A 14859-nucleotide genomic window follows, 5' to 3' on the forward strand; every position below is an offset into this window, starting at 1 on the left:
GTCAATTTAGTTCAACCATAAAAAAAATCATACAATTCCATATACACAATCCTTCACCCTGAGTTGATCCAGAGGAAGGCGAAAAACCCCAGCAAAGCACGCTCCAATTTGCTACAGCAGGGGAAAAAAATCCTTCTTGATCCCCTGAGAGTCAATCGGATTGGCCCCGGATCAACTTTGCCTATAAATGTTATTAGACAGTTATATTATGTACATTTAGGAAATAATCTAGGTCTTTTTTAAAAAAACTTCTGAGCTACTGAGCTTGCCAGAGCCACCTCTGAAGGGAGTCTATTCCATATTTTTACAGCTCTTAATGTGAAGAAACCTTTCCGTGTTTGAAGATTAAATATTTTTTCCTCTAGACGTAAAGAATGCCCACTTGTCCTCTGTGATGACCTTAAAGTGTCGAACAGCAATGTGCATGGGAGCAACAGCTCTCCCAGGTCTCTTTGTTCTCATTGGCTCCCGCTGCTGTCAATCACAGCCAGTGAGCCAATGAGGAGAAAGCTCTGTGTGTGAATGGACAATGTCCATTCCCATGTGCGTGGCTGGGGAGCGAGCCTGTTCAAGTGAGTGAGTCAGTGAGTGAATAACTTATATAGCGCTACAAATGCGAACTAAATCGCCTCAAGACACTTGGCATCTATTTTTTTTTTTCATTCTGTTAAACCATCAGAATAGGTGGGTCTTGAGTTTTTTCCTGAAGGCCAGGTGATCAATTTCTGTTCGGATGTTAGTTGGTAATGCATTCCATAATCGCGGTCCTTGGACTGCAAATCGTCGTTCTCCTTTGGTTTTGTAGCGCGCTTTTGAAATTTGTAGTCATTTTTGATTAGTTGATCGCAAAACGCGATTGGGGTTTTGGTGTTTTATTTTCTCACTTAAATATTGTGAGGTGGTTCCGTGTACACATTTGTGCGTCAGGCAAAGGGCCTTAAATGTGACACGGTCCTTTACGGGCAGCCAGTGGAGGGATCTCAGAGATGGGCTGATTGGTTCCCAGGTTTTTTTCCCTGTTACCAGCCGTCCCGCCGTGTTTTGGACGACTTGGAGATGGGAAATTTGGTATTTTGGGAGTCTGAGGTAGAGGGGTAGAGGGAAGTTTCATAATCTAATCTGGAGTTAATAATTGTTCCTACCATCACTGCTATGTCTTCTTTTGGGATGAAGGGAACAACTCTTCGTAGGAGACATAGCAGATGATGAGATCCGCTAACTACTGATCCTATTTGTGCATCCATTGTCATGTCCGAGTCAAATATGACTCAGAGGCTTTTGACTTTGGTGCTAGCGGTGATGGTTTGTCCCAGAATGGGTGGTGGTGTCCAGGTAGTCCTGGCCAGTCCTTTCCGGTTTGCGTGAAGTTAAAGGAGTTCTGTTTTAGCTGCATGAAGTTTGAGGTGACTATCCATCATCCAATTGTCTATCTGACTAAGGCATTGTTCTAATACGGGGTATTGGTTCTTTTTTTCGCTGATACGAAAATAAAGTTGTGTGTCGTCCGCGTAAGAATGCGCCCCCATAGCAAGAGGCTATGGACCTGCCAGGACCGCTGGTGGGGGGACCACGAAAGAAGAGCATCAGGGCTGTTCTGTGCAAAACCAGAGCAAGAAAGTATACATTTTTCACACAAATAGAGCTTTCTTTTGGTGGTATTTGATCACCTCTGTTTTTTTTTTTTTTTTGCAGTACGAAAAAAAAATGTCCTTGTTGTTTTAAAACATATCTCATAAAAAAAAAATGTCTTCATAAATTTAAGCCAAAATGTATTCTGCTACACGTCTTTGGTAAAAAAATCCCAATAAGTGTATATTAATTGTTTTTCGTGAAAATTATTTAGCGTATACAAATAACGGCATATATACTGGAATTTTTTATATATACTAGTAATGGTGGCGATCGGTGACTTATAGCGGGTCTGGGGCAGTGTGGCAGAATATCTGACACTAACTGAGATTGGGTGGGAACTGACTAACTGCCACTGACATCTCCAATGATACTAATACTGTGGTCAGTGCTAATAAAATGCACTGTCACTGTCCTAATGACACTGAGCAGGAAGGGGTTAACATCTAGGGCGTTAAAAGAGTTAACTGTGTGCTTAGGGAGTGTTTTTGTTCTGTACTGTGTGCTGTTTTACTAGGCAATGTTCTGGTTTTCATTACCTGCTTTGCAGGGAGACAAAAACCTGCACATCCCTGCTTCCAGGAGAGAGATATGTGTTGTTTACATATACAGATCTCTCTCCTGTCACTCACTTCGTTGCCAAGAATCACTGGCTGGGACCCAGTCATCAACATGTGAGGGAGCCAATGACAGCGCTGCCGGGTTATTGGCTGCACGTGCCCCTTACCTGGAAAAGCAGAATTATGTACAGTGCCTTGAAAAAGTATTCATACCCCTTCCACATTTTGTCATGTTACAACCAAATACTTAAATAAATGTGTGAAAAATGTGGCGTGCATTTGTATTCAGCCCCCCTGAGTCAATACTTTGTAGAAACACCTTTACAGCTGCACGTCTTTTTGGGTATATCTCTAACAGCTTTGTACATTTAGAGAGACATTTTTGCCCATTTTTCTTTGCAAAATAACTCAAGCTCTGTCAGATTGGATAGAGAACATTTGTGAACAGCAATTTTAAAGCCTGGCCACAGATTCTCAATACAATTTATGTCTGGGCCATTCTAACAAAGGAACATGCTTTGATCTAAACCATTCCATTGAAGTTCTGGCTGTATATTTAGGGTCGTTGTCCTGCTGGAAGGTGAACCTCCACCCCAGTCTCAAGTCTTTTGCAGACTCTAATGCCGCATACACACGGTCGGAATTTCCGACAACAAATATTCACTGTGAGCTTGTTGTCAGACCGTGTGTATGCTCCATCGGACATTTGCTGTCGGAATTTCCGACAACACAAATGCTTGAGAACTGTTTCTCAATTTTTCCAGCAACAAAAGTTATTTTCGGAAATTCTGATCGTCTGTAGCCAATTCCGACGCACAAAAATCCTACGCATGCTCGGAATCATTGAACTTCATTTTTATCGGCTCGTCGTAGTGTTGCACGTGACCGCGTTCTTGACGTTCGGAATTTCCGACAACATTTGTGTGACCGTGTGTATGCAAGACAAGCAGTGGGAAGATGTTGTATCTCTTCCTCACCACCTGCTTTAACCCATTGGACCCCTCACAAGCCAGATGCACAGGGGATAGAATTTCTGCCGCAGATGCAAATTAAAGCATCATAGCTGTGGCATGTCTACACCTCCAGGCCACTGCCTCTGCAGCTAAAAGGGGTAGCATTTTAGGGGTGGCTTACTCTATGTGTATGAGGAGACAGCGCTATTGGGCAGCCTAGGATCTCGCAGAAATCACAGAACCCATAGTTGGTTCACATGCATGGTTTGACCGAACTTAAATGTAAGGTCACATACTTAGAGGTGAGTGGCTATTAACTAAGGGGGGGTGGGGGGGCACCAGTGTGTGGACACCTTAACACGTTTGGATCACCTTAACAAAGGATCTATGTTATATTTGATAAGGATTTTATGATTTTTTATGTTGCACTGACCTATGAGATATATGGCCGGCTCATCACTTTATTTTCACAAATTGTCACTTTATATTATTCAGGATCTACTCAAATGAATTTATGATTTAATCATGTCAGTTTGCATTTGAGAATTTCAATCATGTCAGTTTTATTTATGTGATTTTTCATTTGAGTATTTTATGCACTACAATACTTTATTACACTGCTGTATAAGCTTTGTTCATATTATTAAGATCCATTTATATATTTATGCACAGGATAGGCTTGTTTGACCTATAGAAACTGGGACTGCTAAATGTGACGCTACACTAAGCTATATTCCCTGACCACTCGTGCAGAGGAAACATTGGCTTTAATACAATTGGTTGGTTGTGTGATGCACAAGATAAAATGTCCGGAACATAATTAGTCCTGACAGTGAAAAAGCCTCACACATACAGTACCACCATATGAGAGTAGAGTAGTAGAATGTGTTTTGGAATGTTTTTCTAAGCATGCCCAGGCTGTGTGTGATAAATATCTTATTAACTGCCAACTTTGTGTAAAAAAAAAAAAGAATTACATTTTCTTTCTGCATTGTCCAAAAACTTGTAGCAAAAAATTAAGTCTTCAAAAGACTTACTATGACTCTTGGAAAATAACTTGGTGTGTTTTCTTTCCAAAATTGGGTCATTTTGTGGGTTTTTCTACTGTCCTGGTGCTCCAGGGCCTCTAAAAATGTAATTGGTAGCTAGGACGTTAGATGTGTAAATCATGCCCCTGGAATGCCTGAAGGAACTCCTTGGATTTTGGGCCCCTCTACGCATCTTGGCTGTAAAAAAGTCTCACACATGTGGAATCTAGTGTTGGGCAAAGGGTTCGACCCTTATCCGGGCATGCAACCTGGTAGGTCAGAAAAGGGGATGGGGAAGTCCTGCTGTCTATGAAGGCTGGCCGCCTATTGCAGGCTCTGTCATTCGAGAGTCCTTATATAAGTAAGAGTTGGAGCCACCGGTCGATGCCACCTGGTGGCACCACCCCCTTGTGACGTTGCTGACCCAGCATGCAGTGGTCTGTGATGTCCTAATGGGGCGGTGCCACCAGGTGACATGACCAGGTGGCTCTGCCCTTACCTATATAAGAACTGTCGAATGGAGGAGCCTGCAGTACGCAGCCAGCTTTCATAGACGGCAAGAGCACTTTATTTTTTTATTTTTTTGGGTGCAGCAGGCAGCGTGATTGATGATCGATTTACATGGGGCGGGGCACTGTTTATTTTTTAATAAAGGAATTGTCAAAAACTGTCTTTGTGTTTTCATTACTTTTTTACACTTTTCTGGTGAATGGATACTCATTCAAATGTGGGAGATCTGAGGGCCCCCTTGTTAGAGGGGGTTCCCAGATTCTGATAAGCCCCCGGCCCGAAGACCCCCACAACCACCAGCCACGGTTGTGAGGATGAGGCCCTTGTCCCTATCAACATAGGGACAAGGTACTTTGGGGTACCCCCCATGTTGAGGGCCTGTCGTCTGGTATGGTTCAGGAGGGGGGCTGAATGCCCGGATAAGGGTCTGGTATGAACTGGGGGGGCACCCTACGCCATTTTTTATTTTTTTTATTTTCAATAGCCGGGTGCCGGAAATTTCTTTAGAAATTTAACTTTTTTCTACAGCATGTTCTATGCATGCTACAAATGTGCCACTTTACAGGCAAGCTAAGGGGACCCCCAGGCACTATATTTAAAGTTTTTTTGTTTGTTTGTTTTATTGTTGCACTTTAAGCATCATTAAAATCACTGCTCCTTAAAAAAACGATTGTTTAAAAAAAAATGTTTTGCATTTATACATTACCCCCAGAGCAGTACCCAGGACCCCATACCCCTTTTATGGCTAATTACTTGTACGTAAGCCTTCAAAACGGGCACTTTTAATTTTTCCTGTTTGGCTCCGTGGACTTCAATGGGGATCGCTGTTCAGGTTAGAAATCGGAAATTGTGCTGCAAACCAAACTGGGGGGTGTTCGGCCTATCGCTAGTTGCATCCCAATACTTGTGAAAAAAAAAAAACTTTTTTTATTTCTTCGTGTCCCAAAAAACTCACTATGCCTCTTCCTAAATATCGTAGGCTATTTACTTTCCAAAAAGGCATCATTTGGGGGTATCTCAAGAAATGAGATAGGCAGCCAGTTCATCAGGGTTGATCAAATTTAAAATATATATGCACAGAAGATTGTAGACTTTATACCTTTCTCACAGACTGAATAATATAATAAATACATTCCTAAAAAGTAAAAAAAAAGTCCCAACTGTAAGATTATTGATTATGTGGGAAGTCCAAGTGAAGATTTCTTTGCAGCAAGTGAATCTTTTGCAGAAGATAAATATACAGATACTGTAGTTCAATAAATCCATGTGACTTTTGCTTGACAGACACCGTGAATCCACCACCTTAAGAAATGTGTGCTTCCCAGCTGCACAGGCTAAATTGCCTGTGGCTAACACCCAGCCAGGGCCTTTTCCTCACTGATGTTCCAACACCAATCTGGTCACTCCAATAACGGGGCCGTCTGATCAGGGACACAGCTGGACGAATCTTCCACTTAAAGCTCAAAGCAGCTTGGTAAGTGGTAATATGGCTCAGAGAAAAATACAAAAAGTGGCCATAGGTAAAACCTGCTTCACCGCACACACACCGACTCCAACCCCACTGTGGCCGGGAAACCAGTTTTCCGGTTTCCTGGCCACTTTGTACTTTTTGTATTTTTCTCTGAGCCATGTTACCACTTACCGAGCCGCATTGAGCTTTAAGTAAGGGGATCATCCAGCTGTGTCCCTGATCAGGAATTTATTTATTGATTTAGATATAGGTGCACTTGTATGTTTAATTTAGAGCACAACTATATTGGTTTTTATTTGTATTTGTGTGTATTTCACTTTGTGTTGCAGCTTACCAGGTTCACTTTCCAGCGCAGTTTTCTTTTTTCTAATGAATAATATAATAATTTGTTTATTTTTTATTTTTTTTACCAAATATATGTAGCAGTATATTTTGGCCTAAATTTATGAACAAAGATTATTTATTTGCAAAATACTATATACGGTATCACAAACTAAGAAAACTGTTTTTTTTTTCTTTCAAGTTTTTTTAACAGTTTTGTTTTATTCATATAACAAAAGAAAAGGGAAAACACTGTGGTAAATAAATACTATCTAAAGCTGGTCTCCAAAAATTATATAAAATTTATTTGGGTACAGTATTGCATGACTGAGTAATTGGCAAGTGTTACAGCGCTAAAATCTAAAACATTGCCTGGGCAGGAATGGGGGGTGGGGGGGCAGTCTGGTCTTGGTTCTCAACCCTGTCCTCCAGTATCCCCAACAGGCCATGTTTTGTAAATTTATTTTAGATAAAATAGCTGTCCAAAATACCAAGCCATTGACTTGGGGGTACTTGAGGACAGGGTTGAGAACCACTGGTCTAGGTGATTCAGTACCACATGATTCTGAACCCTTATTTTTAGACCTGGAGTCAGTATTTTTTTTTCCCAGTAGAAATGTGTTCTTGTTTCTGTGTTAAAACTCAAGGTAACAGCTACTACTTGTGTGTGTAAATGGTTAACTGCCTTATTCCCTGGTCCTCAATATCAATCACTCTCAGTCAGCTGGTGCTTAGATTGTTCTCCCATGAACTGGAAAATTTCTGTGCATGGTGAGGTTGAGAATGTAAATCGTCAGACATAGTGCTGATTAAAGTACTAATTCCATGTATTTTGCTTGCTAACATGAATACAGAAATTGGAATTGCAGAAAAAGTGCAGTGCAGAAAAGAAACACTGGATCATTACAATATATTACATTTTATTTTGGAATAAATTACCCCTCCATTGCATTTTCAGAATTGTGTTGATAGCATTTTTTTATGTGTATATTTTAAACTGGATTTTCAAATGATGTAGAACTTAAAATATATGGTAGGGTTGAAGTCACTTTTTGCATAGTCATGCTGGAAGGGAAATCATATAGGTTTGACTCGAGTTAAAGAAGGAAAAGTTAGCCAGATTGAGGCTATAGTCCTATGAAAATCACACAAATGGTATATATCATGCATAGATGCACATAGTAGATCTTCACTTTTGCCTATATATACACCTCTTTTTTTCAGTGTTTGCATAATTTCTGTTTGAAGCTGCATAGAGCTGGGGGTGAAGAAACAGCTTTTCACTGATCTTCCTAGTGAATGGCTGTGCAGGGTGGCAAGTTCAGCACAAGTCTGATGATTGAGGACAGGCAGGCTGATATGGAAGTGACTCTAATTCCTAGGGTGGTTAGTTTGAAATAGGCGAGCAGGGGGACTGGCGGGAACACCAGGTATTTCACACAAAGGAAGCAATACAAAGAGAACAGGATACTTTTTAACACAAGTACATGGTACAACAGGTTTATATCAGGAATATGAAATGTTGAGGTTACATATTCTTTAACCTGGGACCATAATATATGTAGTACAGTTCTGTAAACTAAGTGGCACTGACCATGGTAATGTTCATTCCTGGAAATTATTTGATTTATCAATAAAAATATGCAATTAAGTAATGAAATCAGTCCCCACACATATTCAAATAGTCTTTAAATTTATCTGCTGTTTTTTTTTTTTTTCCAGAGGAGCTGAAAGGGCCTTTAGAAGAATATGTTCACAAGCGGTACCCTGGGCTGGTTAAAGTTGTTCGTAATCATAAAAGAGAAGGTTTGATCCGAGCTCGGATAGAGGGCTGGAAAGTTGCAACTGGACAAATCACTGGATTTTTTGATGCACATGTGGAATTTACTGCTGGATGGTAGGTAAAAAGAATATCTGTCATTTTTTTAGGAATTGCAGTAACCACAGTATGGTAAATATATTATAAATATTAAACTGAAGATTAATTAGATATTAAACTGAATCCACTAATTAAAAATGCCTTTATATGTAAAAAGTAATCACACTTTTGTTGAGAAAATAAATCTCTTTTAGGTGAGCCATGTACATTGCAAGAATTTTAACAAACTTTGTGGCAGAATCCTGTCTTTTGCTACTCTGAAGAAATAAACGTTTGTCAATGTCAGTGTGCTAAGTGAATCTGAATGGGAGACTTTTTAAAATATTAATTAGCTGATGCACTTGCAGGGTTCTAATGAGGAGAATGGCAGGATCTGCATCCCATTAGACATGACTACCCATTGGGATTTTCTCACCAAAAATTCATTTTTTTTGTTGCAGAAGATGTCTAAAATCTAACTGTGTTCAGAAAACGTTCAGGTTTCGATATTGCATTCAATTTTACAGAAAATGACAATGCTACAGATTGAAAATGAAAGGGAATTTTTAATAACATTCAATTACAATGTATACGATTGTTGTTACCAATTATTTATATATGTCCAAGTACATGAGAGAACTGTTAAACATAAAACGGGTCACCCCACAAACTTTTTTTCCTGTTTTTACTCATGAATAAGGAAAAGAGGAAGACGATAAGAATGTTTATTATATTTGTACGTTTTTATTTATTAATTTAACAATTAATATTATGTTTGATCTTTAAATACATTTTTATTTTTGTTTTATTCCTACAGTTCTCCTAGTTACATTGTTACAGTATTTGGTAGCAAATGAGTCTTTGTATCATGTTGTATTTACTTTCATTAATTTCTTGCCAGTCAGTACTTTCTTTGATCCTCTTTGTAAAAATGTGTTATTTCTCCCTTTAGCATTATAATATCTTTAAATATCCATAATTTTATAAAAATTCATGCATTTTTATGCTTTTTAGATTTTCTCTATTGTTTATATTTCCCTCTGAATTTTTTAAAGAAAATATTGTCCCCAGCATTTATTTGCTAGCTCATGTACATGTATGGTTTGCTATGCTGTTTCTTGTAATCCAATTCCCTCTGTGATCCTATTGAGCCCCCTTATGTTATTTCTTTGTGTTCCCCACATAGGACTTACAATTATATGGTGTTTTTTAGCACTTATTTTTCCTTTTTGCGTACTCACCGATTGTCATGCTAAGCCTTGTAGTTCACCTCCCTTATTGATATAAACCTGACAACTATTTACAAATAGGCTTGACAAAGTGTCGGTATTCTCAGAAACAAATTGCATTGTTTTGCCAACCCATTCCTTTTCTCTATGTGTGGTCCCTGTGGCTGCTGACGCCGCTGATTCACATTGATAGCTTTGGATCCAGGACAACAGTACTGGTTTCTGACAGAGCTGATTTCAGAATCTGGACTGCTGCTGTCTTTCATTGTAAAGCTGTGGAGAACCTTCCTTGGTTGCCTTCACAGATTACATGTGAGTAGATATTATTTATTATTCATTAAAATGTTTCTTTAAGGGAACTTTCACACTGAGGTGCAGGGGCGTAGTTTTTGCGTCTGTTTTCGGCCACCAGCGGGATTCTTTTTACCCCGCTAGCAGCCGAATAAAGGGTCAAAAGCGCCCGCAAATCGCCGCTACCACGTCGCTTTGCAGACGCTTTGGCAGCGCTGTCTATTGATTTCAATGGCAGGGGCGCTTTAGAGGGGGATGAGAAGAATATAATAATGCAAATCACACAATTAAAATAAGTTTTTTTTTTATGCATTCATATATATTTTTACACATGACTAGGACTATAAGTTATATGAATAACAATGTATTTTTTTTTAAATGATTAGTGTTTAATATTATTGACATTTCATGCCATATATAATTATTCATGTGTTATATGCTAATTATGACTTGGATGTGGTACCGAGACACACCAATCATCTCAACCAAATAAAAAAATGCTTACATTAAATTCCTGTCCTGAGCACAGTTGCCCCTTTTGACTGCTTTGTATGTTCTTAAAATCAGATAATTTTTTTCATTGATAGGTGTGTTCTTACGCACGCAGGTCACGGTAAGCTAATAGTAGTTAGCTACATTCTACTAGACTTGTTTTGTAATGTTGAAGTAATTTTGAAGTTTATCATTCGGGACTTGCAAATATCTATTTAGGTAGCAATGTCACCTTAATACAATCACCATGGAATGTGTCAAGGCAGGTGTTGATTGTTGTTGATTTTTCCAAAAAATAGGTTTTATTATCATTCCATAGGTACATCACACATTAACCTCCCTGGCAGTATGATTCTGTCTGGAATTACGTACCAAAAGCGGTACAATTATTTGCAAGGAAAGTTGGCATTTTATACTGTAGGCCTGTAATTCTTAGGAATAACTCACTTAAATCTGACCAAACAAGAATCTAATAGGCATCCCGGGTATGACATTTTTTAAAAAACAAAATTATAAATTATAATATAATAAATAATTATAAATAATTATAACAAATAATAATATAATTCTAATAAAAATTATTCAATAATGTAATCAAATCAAAATCACTGAAATTTTCTCAGTTGCAAAATTGTCGCTGTCATTATTATTATTTTTTTATGACGAATTTCCCCACAAATCGCTATCGCACAATTCTGCAAGTGATTATAGTTTATTATCGCTGTTTTTTAGCTGACCATTTTTGACATAAAGGGACACTTTTGGTTGCTATGGACAATCTACAGTTTGCAGGGAGAAAGAAAGGTTTTTATTATATAAAATGACATGTAGGGCACTGGGCAGACCACTAGGGACAAGGGGTGTGTGTTTTTTTTTACATACAGTACTGTAATCTCTAAGATTACAGTATACTGTATGTACTGTGTTTGTTTACGTTTTTGAATTTGGCGCCGATCTCCGCTCCTGTGCGTCGTAACATCGCAGGGAACGGAGATCGGCGGCACAGGAGGACGCTGTGTGAATCGAGCGAGATCCCGCTCACTCACACAGCGTGGTGACATTGCTGGATCCAGGACAAGGTAAGCCAGCGCACGCTTCAGGCTCTGCACAGCTACCCCGAGTGTGACTCGGAGTTACCGATTTCAGCATAAAAAACCCACCCCGAGTCACGCTCGGGGATACCGCCAGGAGGGTTAAATAGAAACATGGGAAGAATATACATTATTCAAAGATACAGCAAACAGTAGGCAATAACAGAGTGTAGTGCATGTCCCTTGCAATGAAGTGATTCTGAACAGGTACATATAAAACAAGTTGACTAAACATTGAAGCATTGGAGGAAGCAAAACTGCCCCCTGAGGAACATCTATTGAGTAAACCTTTTATACTCTCACCCTTGTCAATCAGGAATTAGGTAATCCCCTAATCCACCTAGTGAGCCTCAGGTGGAGCATTAACTAAATTAACCATAATTATCAAAGACAAGGCAACATTCAAAAGGATTAAGTTGGGGGAATATAAAAATAAGGATAGGATAGCGAGTGATAGAGAAGTGGTAAACCTAATCAAGGGTTCTCGCACTTGTAGGCAGAAGACCCTGCAAGGCAGTAGAGCAGTGGTTCTCAACCTGGGGGTCGAATGACGATTTGCCAGGGGTCCCCGAATCCTGGGATGTTCCTGAAGCCCACACGCTCTCCCAGCCTTTTCGTGGCTGCCAATCCGGGCTGTTCCTGGAGCCCCCGGCCGCCCCCTTAGCCTCTTTGCAGCCGCCCATTCAGTTCGTGGCATGGCTGGGGGGCAGAGACTAGAGGTCAGCTGACTGGTGAGGAATGTGAAGTGGGAGGGGCTGGAGGAGACCCTATCTCCTGTTTTCAGCACAGGTGTCACTGCTGCGGGACACTACAAAGTCGGAGACACAGTGAGTTACACAACCTGTGATTACAGTTGCCATTAAAAGTCCCCACTACAGTTCTCAGATCAGCAGATGAACTTCATCAAGAGCACCTAAGTTGGCTGATCAGAACCCCCCTTCACTGCCACTGATCCCACCCCCCCCTTGCACTGCCACTGATCCCACCCTCCCTGCACTATCACTGATTCCACCCCCCCCCCACCAAGGAGTAAGAGAAGGAATAAAGAATACATGAAAAGAGGGGGAGGAACAAAGAAAAAGGGGGAGAAAGAATAAGAGAAAGAACAAGAAAGACGGCTAGAGAGAGGGATGGGGGAAAAAAAGCAATAAATTAGGATAGAGAGATAAAAGGGAAAAAAAGGAGAACAAAGAGAAAGTGTGGTTCATCCTAAAATGTACCATAGGGGGTTTTAAGACTGTACGAGTGGAAAGGACTCAGGGATCGCTAAATGTCCGTGGGTTAGAGGCGCAAATTACTTGTCTTGGCTTAGGTGCTGACCACCCACGATACAAAAATAATTTTACTGTTGGGGTCCCCACAACTTGGGAAATGTTATCAAGGGGTCACGGCACTAGCAAGGTTGAGAACCACTGCAGTAGAGGGACATTTGATAGATAGAGAGAACCCATCATAAAATCTTAGAAGGATCCAGAGGTCCCATGCCTCCTGGCCTCCTGGTACAGAGTCCACAACTGAAGTAGAGCCCATGCAGTTGGGCTTCACACATCTGTCTGTTGAAGAAAGGGCATTTAGGAGGAGGGAGAGATTGTGCCTGTACTGTGGCCAGGCAGGTCACTTTTTGAAGTCTTGTTCTACCTATCCGGAAAACACTCGCAGACCTTAGGTGGCGTTTTTGCATTTCCGGCTATCCTGAAAGCTAAGCCTCTAGTTCTGGTTACCCTTTCTTGGTCTGAGTTTTCTATTGATACACAGGCTCTAATCGATTCTGGGGCTGCAGGCTTGTTCATAGATAGTGCCTTTTTGTTGAAGCATTCGATTTCACAGCAGCTTTGTGCCACTCAATTTGCCATTGATGCTATTGATGGGAGAACTTCACAGTCTGCCCATGTGACGCATGAGAATGTTTACATTCCTTGTAATAGGAATATAAGTGATACAAAATGAATAACATTTTTAAAAGGGAAAGTGTAAAAATAAAACATGTAATGAAAATACACAATCCCCTCATGCTCGCATGCAGAAGTGAATGCTTATGTAGGTCGCATCCGCATATGTAAACAAAGTTCAAACCACACATCATTCGTGAAAGTGTTTTTTTCCCCCCCAAAAAAAATCGCATTTAAAAAATACTGTGTGACATGAAAAATTGCCAATTTCGCTCGATTCACACAGTGCCTCTGTGTGACGCCGATCTCCGTTCTCTGCGACGTTACGACGCACGGGGACGGAGAACGGCGCCAAATTCAAAAAAGTAAACAAACACTTTACATACAGTATACTGTAATCTTATAGATTACAGTACTGTATGTAAAAAAAAAACACCCCCCCCTTGTCCCTAGTGGTCTGTCCTGTGTCATGCATGTCATTTTATATAATAAAAACGTTTCTTTCTCCCTGAAAACTGTAGATTGTCCATAGCAACCAAAAGTGTCCCTTTATGTCAAAAATAGTTTTAGATCAGCTAAAAAACAGCGATAATAAATTATAATCACTTGCAGAATTGTGCGATAGCGATTTGTGGGGAAATTCGTCATAAAAAAAATAAAATAATGACAGCGACAATTCTGCAACTGAGCAAATTTCAGTGATTTTGATTTGATTATATTATTGAATAATTTTTATTATAATTATATTATTATTTGTTATAATTATTTATAATTATTTATTATATTATAATTTATAATTTTGTTTTTAAAAAAATGTCATACCCGGGATGCCTATTAGAATCTTTGGTCAGATTTAAGTGAGTTATTTCTAAAAATTACAGGCCTACAATATAAAACGCCAAATTTCCTTGCAAATAATGGTACCGCTTTCAGCATGTTTTTTCTGAAAGAATCATACCGCCAGGGAGGTTAAAAAACATATATAACGTTTGGGGGTTCTGAGTAATTTTCTAGCAAAACATTTTTTTTACATGTAGGAGAAGAACTGGAACTGGCCCAGTATGGAAGCGGTTAATATGGACGCTCTCCCGAGCCAAGAAAAGGTCAATTTGTTCCACTGTTGAAGGTCACGCTGTATCTTGTTTAATTTGGAGAGAAAATTTCTTGTATAGAGTTCAGATAGATCTGTTGAAAGTTGAATTCCCAGGTAATTTATAGCATCCAGCTTTCAACAAAAGAAAAGTTAGCCTGGCAACTTGTGACCACTTCCAAAGGAAGGGACATGTTTAATATGACGTTTAATGTGAAGGATTTTTGTAGTTAATTTTAAAATTTGAAATAGAGCAAAATTATTCAAGATCATTCCTCAAGTTCAGGAAGATCATATGAGGCACTGATAGAAAGAGAATGACATCATATGTGGATACTGCCACTTTAAATTCCATGTCTTTTTACTTATATGCCCTTAATATTCTGAATCGAAGTTGATGCAAGAAGGGTTCCAAAGTCAATATATTTAAATTAGTGGTGAGAGAGG

At 39.5% G+C, this 14859-nt stretch overlaps 1 protein-coding gene across 1 annotated transcript in view; it reads left to right on the forward strand.

Moving 5' to 3' along the window:
• The window catches only part of GALNT17 (polypeptide N-acetylgalactosaminyltransferase 17), a 500108-nt gene that overhangs the window by 284700 nt on the left and 200549 nt on the right, over positions 1-14859 (forward strand). Inside the window, exon 4 of the mRNA XM_040336747.1 lies at positions 8195-8369. Within this exon, the coding sequence (XP_040192681.1) occupies positions 8195-8369 (175 nt within the window). The remainder of the gene's footprint in view (positions 1-8194; positions 8370-14859) is intronic.

The sequence above is a fragment of the Rana temporaria genome, chromosome 2, assembly GCF_905171775.1.
Source record: "Rana temporaria chromosome 2, aRanTem1.1, whole genome shotgun sequence".
In the NCBI taxonomy this organism is placed as follows: Eukaryota; Metazoa; Chordata; class Amphibia; order Anura; family Ranidae; genus Rana; species Rana temporaria.